Raw genomic sequence first — 21,446 nt, 5'->3', positions numbered from 1 at the left:
GTGGTGACAGTCTGTGATGAAATTTCATTGGTGCTGTTCCAAAACAAATGATAGTATCGGCTAATTATAATTTGTTGATTAAGTCTAGAAGATCAGGAAATATGGAGGGATGTTGGTTTAAAAAAAAAAAAAATGTAGCTGCTTACAGTGTTTGTATCAGTGGTGGCTTGTTATCTTTCCCTCTTGGGGAGAAGTTGTCCTGGCTTTGTAAGCATGAGTACCTCTTACACATAATTCAGGTGTTTGAATGCTGCAGCAGGAACCATTATTCACCAGTCACCTTTTTGCACAACAGGAAGTTAAACTCTAAACATTGATTTAGAAACTTAAAGCTCTTCTGTGAGACTAAAATAAGTCTTAGAGGTCATATGTGAGATGGGACTATGCTGGATTTTGTGCAGGAGGTGGTTCAGTTGTAGACCTGTTCAGCTGAACTTCAGATGTGAAAGCCTTGAAAGCTCTTTAAGTAGAGTTAGCAATTGGAAAGCAATTTGAATCTAATGTTTGCTAAATTACAAGTTAAATGGCATGGTTTTAAAAAGAATTCAGCCTACTGTCTGTTCTCTGATGAATAACTGAGCTTGTGTTTGGGTGGGAATTGAGACTGTAGGCATTTAATTGATCTGTAGTTGCTAGAAAGCATTGAGGTGCAGGGAGCACAGACTCCATCCACTTCTACAGGTAGAAAGACTAGTGCACCTCAGTGCAGAGCACTGCTTTTTCTCGTACTGCTTGCAAATTGCTTTAACAACATTTTTGTGATGAGTGTTAAGTGGGAAGAGGGACTGAAAATTTGGCTCAAAGAGGAAAGTTGTTGCTTTGTGTTAGTGTCATTCACCAGGATTACAGGCATCTATGGTGAGGTTGGTAAATGCAGTGCTTTTCTCTGAAGGGAAAGGGAAGAGACTGGGATCAAGTGGGTGAAGCAAGGAAGAGTGGAGTCAGCAAAGCTTGGAGGCAGGAAGGGGAGTAAACAGGAAAAAATGACAGCACATTGACAACAAAATCCAGGTCTGTTTGGAGTGAAGTGCAGGAGTGTCCACAGAGGCTTCACAGAAGCTGTAGGAAGTGCCATGTCTCCGTCCTTGTTTTCTTAAACAGTAGTAGGAGCATGGGAGATCAAAGCGGGATTAGGATTCACCAAGATGAATCTTTGACACTATCCGTGCTTTGGAGACACTTAAGTGCAGTTGTAGAAGAGAGCTATGTCAGTGTTCACCAGGCACAGGGAGATGACCCACTTGCTGGGAAGCAGAGTTTTTACCCAAGTACAAATGACCACAAAACTGCAGAGGGTTTTTGAGTAGCTTGAGCCATTCAAACTGCTTTCTAAGAAATGTAGAGCACTGGTATGGTGATGGAAAGGTAAATCAGTACAAGTGGGGAAGTTCTCAGAAGAATGAAAAGTGTGCAAACAAACTAATTTATTTCAATTTTCTTGTTGGTTCATGCTGTGCTGAAAAGCTGTTCCTCTGGAAAATGCCTTTAAATGTTTGTGTTCTGTTCTCCCATAAAGCTAACTTTTTTAATGATGTATGTCCAGAAGTTAGGACTCTAAGAAACAGTTTTTGCAGTACCAGACCCACTAAAAGCTGTGGGATTCCTGACCATCTGGAGCACAGCTAGGTATTAGCCTTTAGGATTACAAAACAGCAAGAGTAAGCTTGGCTGAAACCCCCTCCTTTCATCTTTTCTGTCAATTCAGACTGAATTCAAGACTAATAGGACTGTACTTGCAGCTACAGTTTGAGCTTTCTTGTATTCTAAAAAGAGTTGGTATTTGTAGCAAGAAGCACGTGTGGAAGGGGAGACTTAATTCCTCAGCTGTGTGGATATAATCCTAAAGCTCCTGTGGTGTAGTGAACCTGATATACAAGAGGACTGGCTCAGTGCTGTGAGAAGCTTTTGGGTTTGTGCTGATGAGCAAGATGCCTTGGCTAAATGTGCCTCCCCTGAGCTTAGAGAAAGGGCTCAGAGCAGTGGAGTTGTCCAACTATGCCCGTGCCAGCACCCCTGAAGCCTACCAGTATGAAACCAAGCAAGAGCTGGGGCTGCATGGGGCAGCAACCCGTATATGGTGGTTTGTGGTGGGAGTGACAACCCACAGCAGCTGAGGTGGCCAGGCTCTGCTGGAGCAGTTTGTGATAGTACCCCTCATCTGTCACTGCTTATCTGACACATGCTGGGCACACAGGATAAATCCCCAGATCAGGATTAATCCCCAGCCCCCCCAGTTGAACTGCTCTTCATTGAGAAGAGATTTGGAAATCTTGCTGTGGCAGAGGGTGTGGAAGGGAATTGTTTAGGTTGGCTGCTGATATCAGTGGATTTTCCTTTCTAAGGGGATTACAGTCTGGCCCTTGGTGATGTTTGTTTCACTTCATATACCTCTGAATTTAAGCAGCAGGGAAATCATGAACAGAGGAATATTTTATTGCTTAACTACAAGGCATAATGTGCCTTACCATGAGATAGGACAGTTGGCTTGCTCTTAAAGTGTGAATAAATGCTCTTTTTTTCCCCATTAGGAATACAACTGCTGTATTTTTCTGATAAAGGTACAGAAATCTGGAGTGTTGCCTGCACAGAAATGCTTTCTTTATATCTAATGGTTGCCTTATCAGTATGGGAGGAAGCGCGATTGTCTTCAAACTAATGTTCCTTTTACTAAACGCCTCCACTTCCCACTCCATCCTCACTCTTTTACCTTCAAACACTGTTGTATTGTATCACTTCTATTGAAAGATTGTTTCTGGCAATTATAGATAGAGAATAAATCTGAGATTATAGGCATAAGAAACAAAGATGAAGAGATGCATTATGTTTCTATTCTGTCTCCACCAAAATAGAAACGTGCTTGTGAGTGTTCCTATTGCCTTCTGGATCCAAAACTAAAGGCAGCCTTTTTGGGGTTATGATTTTGTTCAGGAGTTTGAAGAGAGAGTTTCTGAAAGAGAAAACTAAATCAATTACAATATTTGCTGAACTATTCAAGAGTTGTCATCTGTTTTTAATACGTCTTGGTATCTGTTATTCCTGTGTCCTATATTCATCTTTGCTTCCTTTCTTCAATCTGTATTTGCTGTTTTTCTTTTCCCTTATGCTGCAACCTGAATCTGTTCCCCCTGCCCCCTGGTACTACAGTAATATACATAGCATGTAAGATGTCTAGAAAAACATCGGAAATGTGATTAACCCCTGAATTCTTAACCAAATAATAAATACCAGAAAAAGGAAAACAAACACAAAAGAGAAAAACAAGTGGAGGGAAGAGGGGAAGGATATAGCTTTATTGCTCTTGTGATTGAGGAGACCCTAAGAAGCATTTATTTGCTCCCCTTTTTTGAGTGGGTGGATTCCAGCTTGCTTAGCAGCAGCTCTCTAGACTGCTCTGGTCTGTTTCTTCCCACAAATTCTGAGTCTGGAAATAACATCGTTATCTAAAGTTGTTTCCAAGACATCGAGGGAATTAAAAGGGAGCTATCACTGAAATTATAGGTGTGCAGTTGCTGCGCCACTCTTTCTTTGCTGATATAACACATCCACTGGTTTCCCAGAGCATTTGCAAGCACTGTACACCAAAGAACTAAATACTTCTGAAAATACTAATTTCCTGATCTTTCTCAAGATCAGGATTTACACTGCTTGGTTGGCCCCACCTTATGCCTTGAATGCACTCCAGAAAATGGAGAGAGGCTGAGTTCAGCTGCCTCAGTTCTAAGCCTCGTGCTTGTTTCTGATGGAAGTGCTGATGTGCACATGCATATACCTGACAGAAACATCCAAGATCTTTATGGATCTATGGATATCCCAGTTGCTCATACTTCTGACACTTCTGGTAAGACCAGAAATATTTCATCAGAGATAATCAGATATTGACTGTCTATTTTTTCCTGAATTTGAAAGAATTTGAAACTTTCTTAAAAATGCCTTACTGCAGCCCGTGTCTACAGCAACTGTCTGTGCTACAAGCTGTTTTAATGTTTATCTTTAATATTTTTGATCTTAGTGCTCTGGTCTAAACACCCAAATCCCAAACAAACTTCTTTTTTCCATGACTCACTAGCACTCCGATTATCAGCCTGTAAGAGGAAGATTACCACAAAGCACTTGTGCTGTGTGTGTTCAGGTTATCCAAGGATAACTAACGTTTCTTGCCCGTATTTCACCCCATTCCTCGAGAAGACAGCTGTGACCAGGCTCAGGCCACAGGTCTTAGATTTACTCAATTTGGGGTGCATCAGAACAGGATTGAACCTCCTCCAGTTAATTACAACTGAGCAGTAACTTTGCTTGAATACAGACAGTCCTAAAGCTAATAGAGATCCTACAGCCTCAGCTTTGTACCTCTCAGGGATTAAAGTACTTAGTTAAATGTATTTGTATCTGGTGAATAGCTACTAAGCACTTATCTAGGGAATAATTTACTGGCTTTATGTATGTTTCCATTTATTAGGACCAGTGTATGCATACTGTAAGGAACTGGGGGGGAGAGGGTTTGTGTGTGTATATATATATTTTAGCATTAGTGAGAGGTATTACTTTGTCTACCTCACATAATGTTTTTGTCTTAGTGAATTCCTGACCTTGTCACCATGTAAATCAGCCCCTCATGTCAACAGCACTGTATCACCCTTGGTCGGTAACTTTAGTCGCTTTTCAAATAGCGTGGTCATTATTTTTTACAGGTTTGGCTAAGCATCAGAGAAGAGCACATGAAATAAGAACAGGAAAATAAAAGTAAGCAGACATAACACACTTTGACTTAGATTTGTGCTAATAACAGGTCTAAGGATATTAAGGTCTTTCACTGTGACAGCAGCAGTATTCAATCTGCAGCCTAGCAGCTGGAGCTGAGCTGGATGCTTGTCCTGCTGTGGGTTAGAGGTTGACTGTGTTTTAAACTTCATATCTATATTACAAGTGCTATGAGGACACAATGATATATTTATCTTTCCTGGAAACATTGTGGAGCCCACCAACTCTTTGTGGAATAGGACAAATTACTGTCTGTCCTTGTCAAGCATCAGAATCTGAGCTAGCCAGAGAAAATCACCAGAAACCCCAAACAAAACAGGCTTCTACATAAAGCTTGTCAAAAGTCACCATCAAAGTACAAAGAGGTCATTTAACCAAGCTTGTGTTGCTGTTCCTTTCTACAGCATACGTCTTTATCTGCTTTTAATTTACTGTCCTCCCCTTTTTTCCTGTCCCATACAGGATTTTATACTTTAAGGAACAGACTGTTCTTACTAGAGCTGGGAAAAAACAGGCTGCTCTTACTGGAAAAGGGAGGTAAAGGCCTAGACCCCATTCCTAAAAGGGAAGCAATCAAATGCTTAGAAGTGGATGAATGTAGCACATGCCTACATTAGGAATGCTCCATCAGGATTTCTAAAGAAAGAACACAATTATGGAACCTAGTGGAAAAATGCTGCTTTTTTTTTTTTTGTGTGATTAAAAAGTGCCTGTTGATTTTAATGTGTTCTTTCATGGAGAAGTTAGGTTGTATCTTAAGAGCTAGAGTATGAAATGATCTGCGTGCTGTAGTGTAACTGGTGTCCTAAAAAATAAAGATTTTGATTGGTTTCAAATTTTTGTAGAAGCGGAGCTATCATTTATCATGTAAATGACACATTGAAAGATGATTTAAAAAACATGAAAAATCAGTTTCTGTAATGTGGAAAGCCATATGTTCGTAACGATATGGAAAAAGTGAGCAAAAGAATGGAGAGTTGTTTCAAAAATAATTAAGACTTGCAGAAAGATTTCATGATTCTGGTTTTCTGAACAAAACTGGCAGAATAATTGTTTAGCAAAAGCGAAGTAATGAATGCAGGGAGTAATATTCCCTTAACTGTAAAGTGCACAGTGATGGGCTTGGAATTAGCTATTGTCATTCAGGAAAGAGATCTGTGAATTATGATTTTGCTCAGGACAAGAACTTGGAGGTCAAATGAAATAATGCAGAAGGTCTAAATGCAAATGACATTATAATGGCGGTGTTGACAATATAATTGCAAGCTACTTATACTTCTGGTGTTCAAAACATATTCCAAGTGTTTTCAAAAGGTAGATGGTCATGTAAGTTTTTAAATGGAGGATAGCCATACAAACTCCTTCTATCCAAGTTCCCAAATGAAAATCTGGAAGTATGGTACTCAGAAAAATGTACTCTGTTTCATTACATGGGGCTACTCAAAGGGTAAGAGCCTTCTTTGTGAAGGTACATATTATTTTTAATGCATGTGGTCTCTGGGAGATGTGAAATAGCCTGCGTGTTTATAAGCATTCTTTGGCAAAATCACGTTCAACTAAAGGACAGATCTTCAATGTAAATGTTTCACCTAATGATTTATCCGATGAGCTTTGCTATGACCAGTGTGTGACTTTTCCATGCACTAAGGCAAAGATAGGGAAGGTCTGCATTCAGTCCCCAGTGGCACCTGGTACAGACTGACAGCTGTCTGTTGTATTTCTGTGCAGAGGATGATCCTAGGAATGTATTAACTCTTCATATCAGTGATTTTCTAGTTCAAGTAGCATGTTTATAAGACATATAAATATGTCCAGATTCCCAATCCTTTGCTCAGAATAATGAATGTTTGCAAGGTATGAAGGTGTTTAGGAAAACTTAAAAGGGGGAAAGGAGAAGGAATCTTGGGGAATGAGGCTCAGGAAAGGCAGGAAAAGGAAGAATATAATTAAAAAATGGTTAATTGTCTGTTAACAGAAGGGTCTGAAGAGGGGAGGGGTCTGAATAAGGTAATCTTTTGTGGACGTTCCCTTAGAGGGGAAAGAACACAATGCTTTAGCTCAATATTCCTTCTCCCAAAAACAAATAAAAAATAGAATCAAAGTGGTTGATGCTGTGGAATACGTCATGGATAAAGAGCCTCACAGTTTAAAATGCCAGAGCTCAACCGAGGAAACTCATTTTAGGAACAAACCTCTCCCCATTCTCTGCTATGCTGATGCAGAAAGTTAACAATGTCTTCCTTGACAAGAATGACATGAAAGTTTCATGAATCCTGAGATAAATGGAGATTTGGAGGGAATCTTGTTAGTAGGAGAAACAACTGAGAGGTTATCTATAAATGATGAATATTCTTTGCAAGGAGGGAAAAAAAAAATCTACATTACTGTGATAGTGATAATGGAAAATGGTTTGAGTGGCAGAAAGCTGCTGTCTGCAAAAGAATAGGGAATCCATTTAGTGACTTCTTTCCTTTACTCAAAATTCTCTCCTGTTCTGTCAAATGTCAGTAGAAAACTTTTACAGCATGGTCAGCTTTTTTTTTTTTTTCTTTAAAAAAAAAAAATTCCTGGGAGTATTTCTCAAAACTTTCTAACTTGTTTAAAATACAGGGAAATCTTCTACTGTTTTCTGCACTCCCCCCACCTCAAGTTGTGTGGCCCAGTTCAAGGTTGTCTGAACCTCCTAAGCAATATGACACAAGGCTTCAAAGCACTAACTTCTGCTTGGACCAGAGCATCTATTTGCTTGGGGGGAAATACTTTGATTCTAAATGTGTTTTGTACAAGTGACTAGATGTTGAAACTGCTCACCAGATTAATCATCCTTGCTTCTGGTCAAAATAAAAATAAACTTATATTTTTAATCTCTACATTGTAGTGAAGTAGCTTGAGAAAGTGGGTTGAGCATTAAGAGGATATTCTGCCTTTTCCTGATCATGCCAAGAAACTTCCCTTTTTGACAATCTTCATCTCTCTATTCTTAATTAATTTCTCTAATTGTAGGAAGATAATTGCAATGTCCTCCTTCCCTGTTCCTTTGCAGAATGGCATGAAAACTACTATTATGTGTAGAAAACTAGTACTTCATGTAGTCAGCTTACTTGCCATTATCTGCTTCTGGCACAGTATTCTTGCTTTTCGATTAAATGACGAGTGGTGAGCAGCACACTCTTTACCTCTATGCCTGCCCAGTGCCTAATCTGGAGAGGGAACTCCAAGTGCTGCTTTAACAACAGAAATTTGAAACACAGTACTAGTAGGCCATGCAAAGATACAGCGAAATTTGTTTGAGGCTGGTCTAGGAAAATAATTGCTTCAAACTGTGGTCAGGTTTAGAGTATCACGCTGCCTTCCCCACCGCAAAGTACTATCCCTGGCTCTGTGCCTTCAGCTGCTAGGAAGCTATTTAATTAACAAGCTAGAATAACTATAGAAAAACACTTAATCACTTGTAGGTGTTAGGCATGTGGGAAGTTGGGAACCCAGTCAATACAGGCGTGGCTTAGATTTTTTAGGGAGGGGAATAACAGAAATTAAAATTGTCTGTCTCTTAGCTAGTGGGTGGCATGGTGCTCATGGCAGGGGGATTGGATCTAGATGATCTTTAAGGTTCCTTCCAAACCCAGCTGTTCTATGATAAGATAGTTATGGGAAAATGTGTTGAAAATACTTGAAAAACAAAGCATTTTATTAATAAATGAGGTACGGTACTTACAGTGAATTGGAAGACACTGTCCTTTTGTACATCTCACTTTACAGAACGAAGGGGAAGATTAAATCTCTATCATCAGAAAGTCCTATTTATCCCTTAATGTTTTAATTAATTTTTGGAGGAATTTCAGAAAGTTCTCCCATATGTTGATTTTATTTCAGAGCAAGGAGAATGGGGGAGGAAATCGGTGACACAACTGAACTTTGCTACTGGAAAGTTTCAGCTAACTCAATTTCAAACTGTTCGGCTAGGAGAAAAGTCATGGTTTCCTCTTGTCCTGGTTTTGGCTAGGATAGGGTTAATTTTCCTCCTAGTAGTGTCAAGGTGCTGTGTTTTGGATTTAGGATGAGAATAATGTTGATAACAGTTTTGGCACTAAGTCAAGGACTCTTCAGCTTCTCATGGTGCCCTGCCAGTGAGGAGTCTGGGGGTGCACAAGGAGCTGGGCGGGGACAGAACCAGGACAGCTGACCCAAGTGGCCAAAGGGATGTCCCATACTGTATAATGTAATGTACCCCACTGCTTGAGGCTGGGCTGGGCATTGGTTAACTGGTGGTGAGCAATTGCTCATCTTGCAACACTTGTTTTGTATGCATTATTTTTATTATCACCACTATTATTATTTTTTCTCTTTTTTTCCTAGTAAACTGTCTTTATGTCAACCTGCTTTTTATCTGAATGTCTCCCCCATCCTGCTGGAAGGGAGGGTGAATAAACAGCTGTGTGGTGCCTAGCTGCTGGCCAGGTTAAACCACAACACCCCTCCTAACTATCTCATCTGCCTGATGAAAAAAGTTCTAAATAATATTATCTGTCTTAATGGACATAAGTTGTGGAGCTGTGAGATCTCTTCCTGTCAAATTTCATTTGGCATTTTTCTTAGAAGCTACTTAACCTTGCAAACCTTACTGTCATCTCTTATATTCTCCCTTATTTCAGGGAGAAAGGGCTTTGAGAAGTCAGTGACCCATTGTGTTGGCAGGTTGTTGACTTTCTTTAAAGTAAGCCTGAAATTGCCTTCATTTAAAATACCAAAAAAGGACCTTGGTGAAGCTTAGGTTATACTGAGCAAACCACCAGACCTTTGTGTGATCCGTTGGATAAGGTGAAACAGGGTAGAGAGGAGTTTTCTTAAAAATGCTCTACCTTGGAGAATCATCCTATATTCTTGTGCAGCCAATAATGCTGCCAACTAGAAACCCTTAAAAGCAAGTAATTTATTCTGCTTCTCGTCCCAAAGTCCTGTAACGATGGTCTGGAGCTTCCCAGTGAGGTCACAGATGATGTTCATGAACGTGTAGCTGGAGCCTGACAAACTTAATGATGAGGTTCTGTCCAGTTCAAGAACTGACCTTTCACAGATTGAAATGTAAAATACAGTAAAAACTGTGTAAGCTACTAGAAGCTGAGATTTAAAGCAAAACAACAAAAATCACCTTGGATAATACTTAGGACTAGAATTCATGAGACTTTTGAACTGCAATGTTCAATAATTAGGCTGTGGAAGTAGGATTTCTAATAATAGGTGGCACTGGTTTTGAGTTCTAAATACTTCTATTTTTTTAGGCTTTTGTCTATAATTAATGATGATAGAAATGCTTAAGTCTTCCTATGTATGTTGGAGTTGCTCTGCTCCAGTAATTTCTAATTTCTATATTTGAAGAGTATAGAATTAAATTTTCTACTTTCATATAATTTGGGAACCTGGAGATGCATTAGGATAATATTTTAATAGAAAAACTGAACTCTAGTGACTGGGTGCCTTTTCCTGGACAGTTAATGTTATAAAAGAAACTCAAATTCTGCTCCTTTGAATTTCTGCTCTCACTCAAACAGACCACCCAGCATCTAATCTGACTGCAGATGCACAAGGTGTTTTTTTTTTTTTTTTTTTAACCTGTTTGCAGTATTCTGCTTATGTTTGTATAAAGAATGAGAGCTGTAGGTGAGATCTCAGTGGAAGAAGCACACTTGGTCACTAAGGGATATGTATTTCCCTTCTAAACTGATAGCTGACTAAATTATTTTCATATGGATGTTTTTTCATGCCTTGGAGGTGGTGCAGGGACTGTAAGACTAACATGCTGTCAGTTGTAATGGGTTGCTTGAACAGTCTCTGCTGAAATCAGGGATAGATCATGATCTGTTTCTGGAGAAACAAACTAAGCTTTCAGATTGTGGACAATGAAGATAACTGAAATTGAACAAACTGCAGGGTCCTTGTTTTACGCTTGTGGCTAACTTGCTGCTTGAGATTTATCTGAGTGGGTATATGTGGTAGGAGGTCTGAAAAAGCCACTGGGTATGACTGCGGGATCGCCAAATGGTGCCAGTATGTGGGATAGGTGTGGGAAACAGACTCCCGTGTTGTAGCCAGAAGTGTTACAGCTCTTCTGGATACAGCTGTGGTGGCCCACACTTGGCCCTGACAGAGCCAGCATTGAGGTGCGCTGGGTACAGAGAGGTCACTGAGAGCTGTAGAAGGTCCAAAACCATGATGTGTTGGTGACATCCCGATCAGCCTCCTTATTGTGAGGAGCCCCAGGCTGCATGGTCATTTGGTTTCCAGCAAGCTGAAAGTTTAACTGGAAATGACCTCATTTAAGTTACCGTCAGAGAAAAAATAGCACTAGAAAGTTCCATTTTCTTATTTTGTAAATGCAAAAGCTCTGTTTAGAAGGACTGAACTTTTTCTTCCTGATGTTTATAAAATGGAAATGACTTGTTTTGGGCAGACAGTCTGGGTAAAAGTTGGTCTCTGAGAAAAGTAAAAGCTTAAGTAGTAAACAGAAGAATGAAAACAACCTCCTCTTATCACGTTTTATCTTTTGTTGGAAAAATAACCTCTGTGAAAAAACATCTTTTTCCTTCCTTTGGGCCTTGTAACTAATGAATTTATTCGTATTAACTATCCGGTTACCCTACTGCTAATTTATGTGGCCATTTTCATAGGTAAACAAAGCTAATGAATGCACGGTATATACTTAAAAGCTATTTTCAGTAGTGGGACATTCTCTACTCCTCCTCACCACTCTACATAAATAGAGATGATCACCCTGGTAATTTTTTTCTTTTTGCTTCCTTTTTAAATAGGCAAGTAGAGGGGCCCTCCTGCTCTGTTGCCTAGGTTATGCCATAAGATGTCAAGCAATCTGCATGGTACCTGGCAATTATGTGGCAAAGCTAAACTGCAAAGTAGGGGAAAAAACAACAAGTGGTTTCAATGCCAGGAACATCCCAGTCTACAGTACAGGCTGTCATAAACAGGAGCTTCTTAAAAGCCTTCTGTGAAGGATATTTAATCCCATTTTTCCCAATAGTTTATTTCAGTGTTTGGTACTTTCTTTATTAGCACGCTTATGTATTGATCAGTGTTTTCTATGTTGTTCTGCTTTAGAAGTTATCCAGGGCTGTTGCATCTTGACCTGGAAGAGGTGTGTGAACCCCCGGACAGTCATTGCTTTTGTGGGAAAAGTGGCCAGCAGTCCCTGTGGTGGTCCACCTCTTTTGGATTGTGTGTGTGTATAGAAAGAATCATTTCATGTAAGAAATAACAAACTAGACTATTTTTCTAGTGTCTAAAAGCTGGATTCAGTCCATCAGAGGCAGGTGGGAAAAGGTCAGATGCTAAAAAGCTAGTTAAATTGGTAAAAATAAGATCTAAGAATTAAATAACATACTAATCTATGCTAGAATATTCGAAGGCCGATGAGGTTGCTTTCTGTCCCAGTTTAGCAACCACTAGAACTGTCCTGTTAGGCTAGGTATTTGAGGCTGTATAGAAGCGTAGAGAATGAGGCTTTGAGACTTACTGGTATTTGCCAGTTTTTAATGAAGCTTGTAGAATTGAGATGAGAGTTTAAAGAAAAAAAAAAAAGTGGTGGTGGGAGTGTTCCTCACCCAAGCCATCTTTCCTCTCTAAATCCAGTAGTCCAGTTATTGATCTACCGCTCTATCCACCCAAAGGAGTAACAGTTGGAGCTGGTAATGTTGGTCTGTTATTTTGTTGCATTGCAGAAAACACTGGATTTTTTGCAGAGCTGTGTGTGAACCAATGCCATTTATAATTAAAAAGAGAAATCTTGCTAGCACTGCAGTTCTGAGTACAAAGGACTTCTGGCTAACTTGGTCTTCATGTTTACTGTATGAAGTTGCAGTGTACCCTTAGCAATTACAGAATCATCTAGGTTGGAAGAGACCTCCAAGACCACAGAGTCCAACCTCTGACCTAACACTAACAAGTCCTCCACTAAACCATATCACTAAGCTCTAAATCTAAATGCCTTTTAGATGCAATCCTGAACCTGTATATAGTAGTAGAGAGGGCAGGTGAATTCCAGCTATTTTCCCAGAAAAGATGTCTCCATGGGGATAGGGTATCCCTTTTGCAACACAGATGCAAGCACTGAAGCATTCTGTAGAGTATAGGGATGAGCTGGGAGGTAAGAACAGCAATTAAACTTGCAGCTCCCAGAAGGGAAAATTCTCCCACCAGGTGTTATCAAAGTTAGCTGTCTACAATCACTTTGCAGAAAAGAGGAGTAATTTAAACTAAGGGAAGTCAGTCCCTATTTTCTGTAGCCTTTTTCATAGCTCTGCTCAATCCTTAGGGTGATGGTTAGCGAGCCTTTGTCTTCCCATGGATGCACCCTTTTAGGAATCTCTGGCTCATGGTGAAGTAAAAAGCTAAAAAAGCAGCCCTTGCTCCTTAAGGTCATCTTTTTGCCTTGCTTAACAACAATAGCCTACAGAGTGTTCGGACCTAAATATGTGTGAATGTGGGATGTGTGTATAGCTGGACTGAAAAAAAAATGAAATGTATTGGCTGTTCATGTTGGCTTTTTCTATTCTGGATACAGTCAGTGGGAATCTAATGACTGCTTTAGAAGATTGCAGGAGACAATTGCTAAAGCAATCAGCAAATATGATTATAATGTCTCAGTTCAGCGGACTTTGTATTTTAAATTGAGGTGTTTCACGTCCAAATCTATTCAGAAAACATTGGAAAAGGAAAGCAAAGTCTCATAAATATAGACAGCTATTCCATTGTCAGTTATCCAATGTTTCACTAATAAATGCTAGCTTTTCATGTTTGTTTATATTTTGTTTTGCAGCTGTTGTTAGAGGAGCTTTGAAATAACTGAGAAGGTATATGAAAAAGGTATATGAAATGAATTCAGGGGAGACTTCTCTGGTGTAAACCATGTGAGGCAGATTTCAGCAGAAGTAGGGATTTCAGAACCTTGCAGAATCAGTCCCTTTCATGTCATTAAACTACTACAACAGCCACAGTGCTTGTACAGTTACAGTAACATAATTCAGTAAGAGAAGCTTTACTTTAGATAAGTGATTTTATTAGATTGGCTGCTAACTATGGGCTGGGATCACATTTTAAAGTGAGACAGTGTTTCTGGGCTTGCACATGCAAACCACTGTTAGCCTGCAAATACTTACTCCAGGTTATAAGTGATTTTTGCTTTTGTTTTCTTCACAGATCTGTATGCAAGGGTAATGGACAATTACTAAAGGTGGGAAACTAGCTGGGATAGGGAACGTTCTTTATCTGAGGATCATAATGCAAGGGGATGTGAAGATAAGATGTTTTAGCTATTCCATATTCCTGGGCTTGCCTAGGTCCTTCTCAGTGGTTCTGAGTCAAGAACCATGGGGCTAAGACCTTTCTGAAACAACCTAACACCATATATAAGCTTTGAGAAAACTGTCAAAGTTTTTTTGAGTGTAAAAGCCATTCTCAATCAGGACCATCAAATTTCTATTGCACTAGTTTAAAGGCAAAGTTCTGTAAAAAGCTCCATAGAACAATATATGTGTAAATGGCTTGAACACAGCAAAATTATATCACAGAGCTTGCTGTGTTGTATCCCAGCAGCCCTTCCTTGGATTTTATGTAATTCCTAGAAAACTTTTGTGTAGAGTTTTGCACCTTCCATCCCCGCTCTGTCAGAATGATCTGGGTTGAATAAAAAAACCTATAAGCATTTCCCTTGTTCTTTCTACCAGTTTTGTCCTATTAGATCAGTGTGAAGTAGATGAAACAATTACCCTGCAGAAAGTGATTATTGCATTTATGTTTCAATGTAGTATTTTCTACGACTGAGTTTGAAAATACAGATATTTTCCTCAACTAACAAACATCATATATTCGTTTAAAAAAAAAAAAAAAGGCTGTAAAGGTGGTAATAAACTATAGACAAAAACCTACTTAGGAGCTTTAAGGGATTGTGCCTTTCAAATAGAGTACTTGCTTTTGTTAAAATACAAATTTTGACTCATCACCTGGGAGAGCTGTGAATGCCTGAGAAAGCACCAGAGGCAACTAAATGCATCTACTTCATTAAAACACATCCTCTTCTAATAAAAAAGTACTGTCATCTCAGGGGGGTTGTATAACAGAACTTGCTTCTCTGTGAAGAAAGGCTTGCCAAGAGATTCTAGCTAAACAGGAAAATGGAGAAAGATTTGCAAATGTTATACAAGCTTAGACATTTTATGACTTACATAATTGTCCATATACTGTCCTGCACAGTTATTTTAGTAAGTATTCTGGGCAGTGACTATTAAAGTTATTTTAACTGCCAAAATATTTTTTTTAACTTATTATTTTGTCTAAAATGAACTTTAGAGATAAGCTTTCTGAATCTTAAAAAATAGCAATTTTAATGCTGGAAATGAGATCTGGTTAGAACAGGTTTTCTCACTGAAAATTTTGATGGGCTTAGCAATGTACATATGCACACAGAGAAAATAGTACTTTAATCAAAATAAATGGTAAATCTTTTGGACTTTAAGATGCTTTCAAAAACTAAAACTGTTAAGTTTTCAGATAAGAGACTTTTTAAAAGCCCTTAAAATAAGAAGACAATTAGTCTTATACTTAAGCCTTTAATAAATACTTTATTAGATGCTAATTATTTTAAAGCCTTAAGTATTCTAGCAATAACATCTTACATGACCACTTGCCATTTTTCATTCAGATTTTGGTTAGGCTGAATATATACTTTCAGTCTTTGTTAATGGAGGGGCTCGATGGTGTTTCTTTACTCTGCCACATAACACAGCTTAATGTAATGCAACACTGTGCCCCTTTCTATACATACATGAAGGGGCTTACGGAGGTATTCTTCATATGAAAGACTATTTCAATCTAAGATGACATCTTCCCTTTTCCCTTTCAAATGACATTAGTTCAATTTGCACTGATCTAAAAACATCTTTAAAACTCTTTTCCCTGTAAACTTTGTTGCTCAACCATGAACTTGAAAAAGGGGACAAAGTTGTGTATCTAGCATGTAGCTCTTTATGTTGTACCTACCAGTGAACAAAATATGTTCTCAATGCTGATCTCTGAAACAACCAAAAGGCTACAATAAAACATAAAAGGAGGAAGATTGATGTAAAAAATATCCCTTGATGTGCTTGTTCCCCATCCAATACCTGTAAGTAATTACCTGTCTGGAGTCGTACAAGCACTTCAGTTTGGCTAGAGACAGCTATTGATTTAGAAATCAGATGTTCTTGGGCTGGGTATGGAAGAGGGAAGTGGGGGGAACTTTTTAAATTAATTTCTTTTTTCTCAGCCTGCTGTGGCCATGAATAAGCATCATTCATTTCATGCAATTTCCATCTGAAACATTTTTGTATTGGGAACTGGTTTGCCACTAGTGGCCTGCTAGTCTGAAAATTAGCTTTCTAACCATGGCATCTAACCAGGCATTTGAAATGCTCCATTAAATTTTGTAGGCTTTTGTGTCTATTGCTTATGGGAGTGTTAGCTATCCATCTTTATGTGCAGAGTAATATGATTTATTTTGAAAGAGACAAAAGCCGAGATTTTTACGGTCTTGAAGAGTTTGCTTTGATTATTTAGGTTATTTATAAAGTGCCGTTGTAAGAGCTATAAAAATACTTTTTTAAAAAAAAATTTAGGTTATTGGAAAATGTAATTAGAAGATATGTTGTTTTCCTTTCTCCCACAGATGTCTGTAACTAAACAGAACCCTGAGCAGTTGAAAGGTGTTTTCTATAGAAAACATTGTAGAAAATGTGTCAAGTATATTTTTATATATATATTTAAATTTAGGGCTAAAATAACATTTTACAGAAGTCACTAGAAGAGGCCAAGTGTTATGAGCTCAGATATGATCTCAAAACTAGCAATGTTCATGTACTGCATCATAAATGTCCTCAGTGAACAGTTCTGAGAGACTCTGACAGGCAATGTCAGGAACATGGAGGTCATAGACTGATCTCACATGTATGCTTAAAGAAGTCTCAAAGTGTTTGATGGTTCTTATGGTTTAAAAGTAGGTGGGGAATGTGTGGTGGCATGACACTGACTTCTACTGTTAGCTATGGCTCAAATGGCCACCAGCAACTTGAGTGTAAAGTTGGTGATGCTATTGCTGCCTATCTATGGACCTCTGTCATGTTTTTGGACTACATATTCTGTTAACTGTACTTCTCCTGGATTTTCTAGAAACGTGTTTTTAGTGAATTAACCAGGTACTGATGGAAACTCATTGTGAGCAATGTTTTTACGCTGCTGCTGCTTTGAATGCTTTTGGGTATGCAGAATATTACTATAGGATGCAAGACAAACTTCTCAGTTAAATTTGTGAACATCTGTGAAGGCAGTCTAGAGTCTGGATCAGAGGGGTATGGGAACAGAGATGGGGAACTTCTGTACCACTCTGACCGAAGCAACTGTCATTTTTTTCTTCCTCCCCCCAGCCCCTGGTTGTTTATCCAGACCTCAATTCTTTCTCAGAAATGTAAAAGCATTGTTTTCAAATACACCTCGGTAAGAAAACTTTGTCCCCTTCTTCAAACCATAAAGTTTGCAGTACTGGAGGAGCTGGAATGGTCTGAATATTCTCTAGCAATTTATGCTAATTGTCTCCTCCTCTGTAGTATTGAGAGACTTGTCTATATATCAAGAGAGTTTATACTGAGTTAAAAACTGTTGGACTTGTTATTTCAAGGTTTCTGCCTAGAAAATAACAATTATTAAAATATATTGCTGAATTAAACATGGAAGTCAGAAAACATCCAAGAATCTTCTGCAGGGCAAACACCACCACTGAGGTAGAAGAGCAGAGGGACCCCTAATGCAGGAGCTGGGCTGGGTGAGGAGGGGATGCTTCTTACCCCTGTCCCCTTGTGCCTGAGGTTTGAAAATACCGAGTAAAAGATCCTGGTATGCCTGGTATCAAGCCATTTGGGGTTGCTCTCAAGCCTGTTTACAAGAACCCCTCAGGTGCTGTGTTCAATAGGGGCAGAGTTTGGGGTGCAGCTGTGCAGGGCTCTAGGGGAACCCTAATGCTCTTTCGGGGGCTGTAGTCTGGGCAGCTGGAGCCACAATATTTCTCAAACTCATACTACTTATAGATGAATATTTAAAGTTACTCAGGCACGTGTGTTTTTATAGTCTGGAAGGCATGAACTGACTGTAGGTCTGCTTCTGTGTCTTAACCACAGTACTTCCTTCTGCTTTTGGGGCTGCCTAGCAGCTATAATGAGACCTTTTGGGATAGCATTTCTGGCTATGATGTTTCCAGCACAGTTCCCATCACTCTCTGGAGTTCAAAGTTGGCTTACATCAAGAATTGAACTTCTGGGCACTTATTCCTTTTGCAATTGTTGCACCCGCAACCTGAAATACTGCCACAGACATGGAAAATAAAGCAGCAGAAACAGAAGTAAGAGGCTGAACTTCTTGAGAGGCTTCCCATCTACTGATTCTTATTCTCTTCAAATTGAAATGAAAATATTGTACTAGACAGCTGTGGTATGCTTGGTACTTGTTCTTGGTGAGACTTCTGGATTACCTACTGCTATTATACTGAGAAAGATAGCTTTCAGTGTAGTACTGTCACGTATGTTAATTAAACTGCAAACTGGGCTGGATTAATTATTTTCAATAATTTCCACTTAAAAAGCTATGATTTTTAGTTTTACCAAGACAAAAAGTAGGAAAAAAATATATCTGAACTTTTTTTCTTATTATACTTCTATTTTTGTTGAAATCACATATTACTCCTGGATATTGAGGTGATTGATACACATCATCATATGCTTGCTGTTTTTGTGGCTTTTATAGGAAGCCTGTATGTGTTCTCCATGTATTAAAGTATCCCAGAGCAGGTAGTGCTACTATGGAGAATAAAATTGCAGGTCCAGCTGACGGCTGAAAGACCAGTTAGTATTACTTACTCCTTGCTTATGGGAGAATCCCACATAACCAGTAAAACTCAAAGGCTTCGTGAGTGTAATCCTCATGTTGAACCTTTGAATTGCTCAGAGGATTCGCTCTTCTGCCACTTCGGGTGCTTTTTTGGGAGTGCCTGTGACAACATACCTCTGCTGGCTCTATAGACATTACTTTGCTGCCTACCATCTTAATCCCAGTGAGAGTTTTATGATTCCTGAAGATGGTGACATTTATGGTTTGTCTCAATACCAAAATCACAAAGGAACTGGCTTAGTGCAGGTGTTTACATGCTTGAAGACCTGCTGCTGTTGGGGAATCTCCCAAGTGAAATGGTACACGAACCTCAACGATTTTAAACTAGAGATGAGGGAAATGACTTTATGCTCTGTGGCTTCATGGGGTTGTGAGGAATTGCATTTCATTTCATGTACTTGGGCCAATGAACTTTTACCTGAAATTAAGCACAATTTCAAGGATCTTACGCTGAATGTCTAAAAGCTCTGTTACTGCTGTAGCTGGTATGTGAGACCAGAAAACTAGCATACCCTGAGATGGGATGTGGTTGGGAAAATTGTCCAGCATTGCTGCTTTCATTTCTTCTTGATACGATTTCTAAATCTCTGCAAGTTGTGCAGGGTTTCACAGTGAGTGAACCTTGCCAATGGTGGGTTTCCTAAGACTCTCTTTTTGCTTAAAGTTTTGCCTGAAGGAGGGGAGGTGACATGGTTACAGGAACTGGAAGTCAGACCTAGAAAAGCCCTTCACCAGCAGGTAAGGAAATTTCTGCAGTAAGTGGGAGAAAAGGGAGGGAAGTTTATACGCTCCATAACACTGCCAATATCAGGTTGGAAGGAGGCATGAGAAGGCAAGGGTAATGTCTGCAAATGAAGGTGTGTTTTTATATATATAATATATAAAAAAGCTGGCCTGGCAATTGGCCATAGCTGCTGTATTTGCTGCTTGTCAGAAATGAAAATGCTTGCAAATAGCATGATTTTCAAAAACAAATGACTGTGTTCTATAGCAATCCCTACAGATCTTATTTTTTTCACCAGATGGCTTCTTAATATTAAACAGTAATAAAGCACAACAAAAAACTATCACCTATATAGCTTTACTCTTTATTTTTCTTTTTAAGAGGCTGCTGAAAAGACTCATTATCAGTTTGCTGTGGTGGCAGAAGTGGGAGGAGAAGCAGATTACTGGCAGCAGATGACTGTCTGCCATCTGGATAGACTTTGTGGCTGATGGAAGTATACATAATTTGGACACAGATGTGTGTGCTTGATTCGATGCCAGTGCAGTGACTTATTGACAGAGTTGTGGAGAGATGGCCCTTCGGGAGAGCAGGTCAAGGGAAACAACCAGCTGCAGAAGGAGGAGTTGGTCTCATTGCCTTACCTTGCAGAGACTAACAGAAATGGATGGAGGCTATGCTTTGGAAAGGGCTTTCAAGTGATTAAACTATTTAGGCAGATCCCCAGAGACTTGGAATTATTTCCTCCCTCAGAAAATAAACTGCACATCTCTCATCCTGCCCTTGTTTCTCAGCCTTTCTGGTGCTGCCTCCAGCCCAGCTCTCAGCAAGGCATCGCTATCTCCACAACCACTTTCAGAGCCTCTCAACTTAACAGATCTGTCACACCTTTTGGGGGAAATCTTGTCATACAGCTGCTTTTCCTCAGGAGATGACTTCTTTCTTGAGGGTCTTGCAAATAAGGGGTAGGATACATCAAGCCTGATTGCACTGGAGCATCTGTCTGAGGAGCCTTTCTTACTCTCTTGCAAATCTTTCCTTGGGGCCCAGGGTTGTCACAATGTCAAAGGCTCCTCTTGTTTCCAAAGTGTAAATTCCACATTCCTCCAAACCTTGTGCTCTATGGAAAGTGGTGTTGTATAGCTTTGTCTCTGTTCTGTGAGTATCTCTGTGCAGACAAGTTGTTCATCCTACTTATTAAAAAAATAAAAATGTTGCATTGTAAAAGCAAAAGTACATACAGACTTCTTCTCTGGGTGTCTAAGTATTTACCTTCATTTTTAGTACTAAGTATCCTATTTCTTTATGGATAGGAGGAGGTTTAAGCAACTATAATCGGCCATGGAGCTGCTCACAGTGGTTTTGTCAGGAAGGTAAGGATTAACAACACTGTGTCAAGAAGCGCATAAGCCTTTGCAAACCCTCCACAGCCTTTGTTTTGAACCAGAAAGATTCTACATATACAAACCAACCAGCTCAGGTTTCTGGACAATTCGCCAGCCTACCACCCTGTACTGTTTTACTCAAAATGCTTTGTTTCTGAAATCTGGACAGAGATGTGATTTAAATCATCTGCCTCAGCTCACATTTTATATTTCGACTATAACGAGGCCTTTCAGTTGACTACCTAAGTCATGTAAAATATTTGACATAAATGCAGTTGTTGTGAACCTGATAGGGAAAATGGTGTTATGCAAATACATAAGAAAACATTTCTAATGTTTTGAAAACAACAAACTTTTTAAATACATAAGAAAACATTTCTAACAGGTTGAATGTAAACAGATAAATATATCTGAATGGCAAAATAGCAATGAAAATTCATGTGTGGAGTGGAGTAAAACAATAATAAAGACCCTAGAGTTAAATGTGGTTCCATACAGCCCTTTTACTACCTCACATAGTATGACATATTAGTGCATTTTTTCCCTTAGGTGCTTCACGGTGCTATGTCATCCTGGTGTGTGTGCACATAATCCTTCAGCTG

At 39.2% G+C, this 21,446-nt stretch overlaps 1 protein-coding gene across 37 annotated transcripts in view; it reads left to right on the top strand.

Annotated features, from left to right (window-relative positions):
- Positions 1 to 21,446, top strand: part of LOC311439702 (uncharacterized protein) — a 238,835-nt gene that overhangs the window by 34,684 nt on the left and 182,705 nt on the right. For 21 of the 37 annotated variants that reach the window (XR_014694903.1, XR_014694904.1, XR_014694922.1 and 18 more), the window contains one exon: positions 19,400 to 19,473. Coding sequence is in view for 7 of the 37 variants with exons in the window: in XM_084525721.1 (XP_084381847.1) it covers positions 19,400 to 19,473 (74 nt within the window). In the remaining 30 variants the exon portion in view is untranslated. Of the gene's footprint in view, positions 1 to 13,965; positions 14,000 to 19,399; positions 19,474 to 19,814; positions 20,697 to 20,772; positions 21,338 to 21,446 lie in introns of those variants that run through there. The other 16 variants (XR_014694911.1, XR_014694912.1, XR_014694913.1 and 13 more) reach the window with 5 other exon arrangements.

This window comes from Aythya ferina, assembly GCF_964211825.1.
Source record: "Aythya ferina genome assembly, chromosome: 7".
Lineage (NCBI taxonomy): Eukaryota > Metazoa > Chordata > Aves > Anseriformes > Anatidae > Aythya > Aythya ferina.
Note: the sequence above shows the minus strand (reverse complement) of the source record. Positions and strands in the feature narration are given on the sequence as shown.